We start from the raw sequence: 6717 nt of genomic DNA on the forward strand, positions 1-6717 counted from the left end.
TGACGGTCTCGGATTTGAAAATTTTCATTTGTCACCCTGTATCCGAGTCTTCCCCTTAGACGTAGTTTACGTCAAAAAGATGGTCTTTCGTGTCTGCTATTCAACATCGCTTTGGAGGGAGTAATACGAAGGGCAGGGATTGACACGAGTGGTACGATTTTCACGAAGCCCGTCCAGTTATTTGGTTTCGCCGACGACATTGATATCATGGCACGTAACTTTGAGAGGATGGAGGAAGCCTACATCAGACTGAAAAGCGAAGCTAAACGGATTGGACTAGTCATCAACACGTCGAAGACGAAGTACATGATAGGAAGAGGCTCAAGAGAGGTCAATGTGAGCCACCCACCACGAGTTTCTATCGGTGGTGACGAAATCGAGGTGGTTGAAGAATTCGTGTACTTGGGCTCACTGGTGACCGCCGATAACGATACCAGCAGAGAAATTCGGAGGCGCATAGTGGCTGGAAATCGTACGTACTTTGGACTCCGTAAGGAGCGTCTTATCGAATAGAGTTCGCCGCCGTACCAAACTGACTATCTACAAAACGCTTATAAGACCGGTAGTTCTCTACGGACACGAGACCTGGACGATGCTCGTGGAGGACCAACGCGCACTGGGAGTTTTTGAAAGGAAAGTGTTGCGTACCATCTATGGTGGGGTGCAGATGGAGAACGGGACGTGGAGGAGGCGAATGAACCCCGAGTTGCATCAGCTGTTGGGAGAACCATCCATCGTTCACACCGCGAAAATCGGAAAACTGCGGTGGGCCGGGCACGTAGCCAGAATGTCGGACAGTAATCCGATGAAAATGGTTCTCGACAACGATCCGACGGGAACAAGGAGGCGAGGTGCACAGCGGGCAAGGTGGATCGATCAGGTGGAGGACGACTGGCGGACCCTCCGCAGACTGTGTGGTTGGCGAAGTGCAGCCATGGACCGAGCTGAATGGAGGAGACTTTTATGTGCAGCACAGGGAGTGGCCTTAGGCTGATAATAAATAAATAAATATGTGACCTCGGATGTTGATGATCCAAACACAATTTTAGGTGTCTCATACAAAAACATGACAGGAAGATGAGCAATTGGGTAATATTTTTGTTGAATGATCCATAAAATAGGTTAGGGTGGCATATAATCACGAGTAAGATAATTTTCTTCATATTTTATAAGGGTGTCCATACTGCCCCAAGGGGGTGTCCAATCTGCCCCGCTACCTTCCCGGGAGTAGTGAAAAATTATTACAAAATCGTCCTATTTGGTTGAAATTGCCTTATTTTCAATACGATTCAAAACAGAACTGGTAGTCAACGAGTAATAGTATCATGTAATGGCTAGAAATCCGAATTATATTCAATTTAAATCACCTAATATTGATTAAAACCTAAGGGTGTCCATATTGCCCCTTTAGTGTTTCAATATTTCTTCCAATGTTCAAATAATACAACCACTCGTGTTCAGGTCTATAACTCAACTCACATTTATTTGTCTTTCTTTCTTCGACTAGATTTATAATCTCATTCGAACTCACCGTTGGATCTCACATGAACGGTGTAGGACACAACAGTCCTCCCTTCTTTAATAAGTCAATTCTCAGTAACATAACAAAATAATAGAATAGTAATTGATCGAATAATTCATTTAGCATTAAATAATAATTAGATTTATCCAAAGTTCGATAGCATCTTATGCCTTTTAACTTATTTTACAATCTTCTTCTTTTGAATCCAAATCGATAGCTTTTATTTAAAACTGATTCCTTATTATTTCCTAAACATGCTTGTCTTGCCTTTATTCGCTCAGATCTTCTAGTTCCTGAAAGAAGATTATTGAAATGTTCGTTAGTTATCTGATTATTAGAGCTCTCTGAGAGATTTTCTTCGGAAAACCCTAGGAATTCTGGCTCATCGTCTTCGCTACGCTTTCTTTTACTATTTTGTTTATACAACACACATCTAGTAACTTTTTTATTGTTAGTAACACGCAATTGTTCTCGGTGTGCTGATATTATATGTCCATTTACCGAAACTTGAAAAACATTCAATGAAACCCTCTTCACGTATGTAGCTTCTAACCAACGTTCTGCTTCTTTAGGCCTATGGTTGCGATACCATAGTATATCGCCTGGAATTAATTTATCAAAAGTATCATCAACAACTTTCTTTTGTTCATATGAATCATCTTTCTTTGGTATAGGTTTTTGTTGAATCGGAGCTAGATTTTTTTTGAAATGATTTTTAGGGTTCAACAGATCTAACAGTGTTTTCGGTTTATACTTAAAAACAAGTTCACTAGGAAAGTTTCCACTATTAGTTAAACAACTATTCCGGTAGTTGATCAAAAAGTAATTTAGTTGATCGTCGATATCAGCAAACTTGATTTTTGAATCCACCAAAAATTTCTTAAATACGTCTTTTACCGTTCTTACAGTCCTCTCCGCCTGACCGTTGCTGGCTGGGTGGTATGGTGGACTTTTTAACACTATTATACCCTGTCTTTGCATGAAATATACAAACTCGGATGCATTAAAGGGTGGTCCGCCATCCGTTACTAAGACGTCTGGAAGACCGAATCGAGCAAACACAGTTAAAAACTTTTTTATTACCTTTTTTGTATCTGTTCCGTATTTCATATATTCCAGTTCGACCCATTTTGAATAACTGTCCACAATAAGTAAAAATACTTTTTCGCCAAAATAGAAAAAGTCAGCATGCCAAGACGTTTCTATCCTCTTCTTCGGCGTAACAAGCGTTCGATTACATGCATTTCAATCCTTCACTAAACGTTCTATGTCGGCATTTATTCCTAGCCAAAAAACGGTACGTCAGGCTAATTGTTTTATTTTAACAATACCATCGTGATTAGAGTGTAGCATTTGTAAAATTTTCTTTTGTAGCGATTTTGGAACAACTATTCTCCCCCTAAACAGCAAACAGTTAAAAGACGTTTCAAGATCATGTGATTTTGCTTTAAAGTCTCTTAACGACTTGTCTACATGATTTGTCCAACCTCTCTCAAGATGTTCCATGACCTGTGATAGCAAAACGTCTTTTTTTGTCTCACTGGCTACCAAGGTGAAGTCTAATGGTAGTTCGCTTGAAAAATTGATACTATTTACAAAACTTTTATCTAAATAGTCAGGTACTGAGCAAGGCAAAGGAAAACGCGAACAAAAATCGGCGTTTCCCATTTTGTTAGAAGGTCGATATCTAATTTGAAAGTTATAATTTGCTTATTCCATAATAAATCTTTGCAAACGAGTTACAAAAATTGCATTTCTTCCTTCTTTTCCAAACACGCCTAGGAGCGGTTTGTGATCGGTGTATACAATAAATGGCTGACCATAAAGATATGTATGGAACTTTTTTATGCAGCTCACCACTGCCATAGCTTCCAGATGCAGTATCGGGTACTTCTTCTGTGCGTCGTTTAAAGTGAACGAAGTGAAGCAAATCGGTTTTTCCTGTCCGTTTATTTCATGAGCCAACACACCGCCAATTCCGTAGCTGCATGCGTCCGTCACCACTATCAAAGGTTTCTTTGGATCAAAATATTCCAAAACAGTTGGTTTGGTCAACATTGTCTTACACTTTTCAAATTGTTCTTGACAGTTTGGATCCCACTCAAATTTGGTATCTTTTTTTAAAAGATTATAGAAACAGTTCAATCTAGATGATAAATTAGGTATGAATTTCCCGTAAAAATTTATCAACCCAAGAAAAGCCTTGAGTTCGGTCGCATTTTTGGGAGGATTAGCTCTAGCAATTGTGTCCACCTTATCAGGATTAGGCTTCAAGCCATCATCAGTCACCATGTAGCCTAGAAATGGTAGTTTATCAACAAAAAATTCACATTTGCTTAGTTTCACCTTAATGTTTGCTTCTTTCAATCTTTCTAAGACTTTATACAGTTTAGCTTTACAATCTTCCAGATCTTCTCCAGCAATCAATACATCGTCAAGGTAACACGAAACTCCCTATATTCCTATTAGCACTTGGTTCATAACCTGCTGGAAAATGGTAGCTGATAAAGCTGCACCTTGAGGAAGCCTGTCATATGTGTAGAGGCCTTTGATTGTATTGATTGTCATAATCCTTTTAGATCTCTTAGATAATTGCAATTGGGTGTATGCTCCTGTATGCTCCCAATTTACAAAAAATTTTGCACCCCGCTAAAGTAGCAAAAATATCCTGTGCTAGTGGTAATGGATACACATTAGGGACAATAATTTTATTGATGGATGCTTTGCAATCCACCACCAATCGAATGTCGTTATCTTTTTTAATTGAGGCTACTACTGGTGAAGCATATTCACTGGCTTGTATTGGCGTGATAACTCCGCTTTTTTCTAAAAAGTCTAAATGATCAATGACTTTTTCTTTCAATCTTACAATTGGCGTTGTAAAATCATTGCTGAAGACTGTTTTAAACTTGCTTTTTATATCATTCACAATTGCATTTTGTTCGTCTTTTGTTTCTATTTTATTCACTGACGGAGAAATATTAAAATTCACTCTCCAGCCTGAAAAAAATATATCAAGCCAATCTCTCCCTATTAAGGGTGAGAATTTATTACCTCCTTCCAAGATAACTAAATATACAATGCTAGTTATATTTTGTATGGTAACGTTCACAGAAATATATCCTAATATGTTGAGTCTATCCCAGCGTGGTCTATGCAAGGCGGGAATGTAATCTCTAGTCAACTGACTTTCAAGATTTGTTTTTCACTCTGTGAACAAAATTACACATCAATCTTCACTAAATTCATAACAAACTATAATAATTTTAATAAAACAATTTATTTCAATTTCTAATTCAGTTCATTTTTTTTAATCCTACTATGGGTCTGTCTCATTTGGAGAATTAAACTGAAATTAAACTTAAAAGTGACATTTCAATAATTATCAAATAACCCTGCTCGCAGAGCAAGATTACTTTTGACAGATATCGAATCATTTTGCATCGATGTCTTATTGGAATTGCTGGGCAGCACCAGCCATTCTTATTACCGGGTTATTTGCTAATTTTCGAACTGTCACTTTTAAGTTTAATTCTCCAAATGAGACAGACCCTATATACAAAACACTTACATTGGCAGCCCAGAGACGAGAGCGAGATTTTAGAACTGAATTGAATTTTCTTGGCGAGCATATAAATTGTGAAGAAAGCTATTCGAGAACTTTAATATTATGATGTATATTTTTCTGTAGGAAGAACTAATTATAATACACCATTTTAACTTTAAATTTACAGTAAATCCAACTAATGTGAGCAATCAGGAGGCCCAAATGCGCACAAGAATTGAAATGTTGGAGAAACAGTTGAATGGGTACAAAGAATTAAACGCCAAAATTGAAGGAGAACTACAATCAGTTAAATCGATGCCCGATATGAGTAAGTGTATGCAATTACTTGAATTCTCTGATAGTCAATATGTTTACTAACAGTATGGTAACTTTTTCAGGCATGGATTCAGCGCTAACAAGTGAGCAGTATGAAAAGCTGCGTCGTGAAATCGACTCCCTCCGGATGGAGAACGAGCGATTGAAGAAGCGAAAGGAAGATCTGGAACTGGAACTGGAAAATGTCACCCTTCGTGCTGAGATCAATCGCGACCGTTTCAAAGTGGTTCAGTTCACGGATAGTCCAGCTAATGAGGCTTATGAAGCTCACCGCAACGAGATCGAGAAGCTCCAAGCTGAAATTGAACGGCTGAAGATACGGAACCGACGGCTCGAAGAAGGCAACGAAGAGCTGACAATGAGACTTAACGACAGCAACATGACGATGAACGTTATGGAGTTCAACAATTTAAAAGCACAAGTCCAATCGCTGGAGGCTAAAAATCAGCACATCAAAGAGATATACAAATCGGCAAGTAATGAGTTCCGTGAAGTCTGCTATATGCTATTTGGTTACCGGGTCGATCGGGTTGGAAACACAAACTATCGGATTTCGAGCATGTACGCCGAGAGCGAGGAAGAGTACCTCAATTTCTGTTTGAACGAGTCCGGTACGGTACTCAACATGCTGGAATCGGCCTATAGCGAATCGATCTCGGACATGGTGGCAAATTGCCTTGGAACCCATGGTTCGCTGCCGGCTTTCCTCAGTACGCTCACTCTGGATCTATTCAACCGAACAACGGTTATGGTACAAGGTTGAGGAGCTTTGCACTAGGTTTATGCTATTGATATACATTAATGGATTTTTTTTTCACTCCACGATATAAATATTCCGTCGTATATAGAGTGAAGGTCACTACTGCATCTACTGAGAATTTCCTAAGTAGCGGCTGGTTCAATAAGAAAGCTTACAATGCGATTTATTGACGTTTACTATTCATATTGATCCGAAAACTCCTGAAGATAGTAAGACACTACACGAAAGTAGTAAGTTGTCTGTGGGCTGGTAACCCGAGCAGAGAATGAAAACAAACTGAAAACTTATTTTGATATTTTGATACTTTCATTTGCAATATCAAATTTTAGTGACCCTGTGGTCGAGTTAAGTTCACATCAAAAGTTGAGAACTAAATGTTGTATCCAAATAAACAAAATGATAACAATTTTTGATATCACGGAAAAGAAAAAAAACTTATTTTGATATTGGGCATATTTTCTACGGTTTACATAATGAGTTTTCATTATGATAATGAGTATCTAGTCTAGTCTAATCTAGTCTACACTTACACAGCCATCACTTGGAAGAATC

General features: G+C 38.4%; 1 protein-coding gene across 1 annotated transcript; it reads left to right on the forward strand.

Moving 5' to 3' along the window:
- Positions 1-5234: 5234 nt before the first annotated feature.
- Positions 5235-6327, forward strand: LOC134203303 (mitotic spindle assembly checkpoint protein MAD1-like). The gene is made up of 2 exons (XM_062678181.1): positions 5235-5397; positions 5468-6327. Exons 1-2 carry the CDS (start codon positions 5292-5294, stop codon positions 6166-6168), a joined length of 807 nt encoding a protein of 268 aa, XP_062534165.1. The 5' UTR covers positions 5235-5291; the 3' UTR covers positions 6169-6327.
- Positions 6328-6717: the final 390 nt, after the last annotated feature.

Source organism: Armigeres subalbatus, unplaced genomic scaffold (genome assembly GCF_024139115.2).
Source record: "Armigeres subalbatus isolate Guangzhou_Male unplaced genomic scaffold, GZ_Asu_2 Contig1746, whole genome shotgun sequence".
Lineage (NCBI taxonomy): Eukaryota > Metazoa > Arthropoda > Insecta > Diptera > Culicidae > Armigeres > Armigeres subalbatus.

Bases quoted from the DNA above. Each gene is read 5' to 3' on its own strand.
- LOC134203303 (XM_062678181.1), top strand. From the start codon at position 5,292: ATGCGCACAAGAATTGAAATGTTGGAGAAACAGTTGAATGGGTACAAA. The intron at 5,398-5,467 runs GTAAGTGTATGC...TAACTTTTTCAG, and splicing joins TAAATCGATGCCCGATATGA to GCATGGATTCAGCGCTAACA.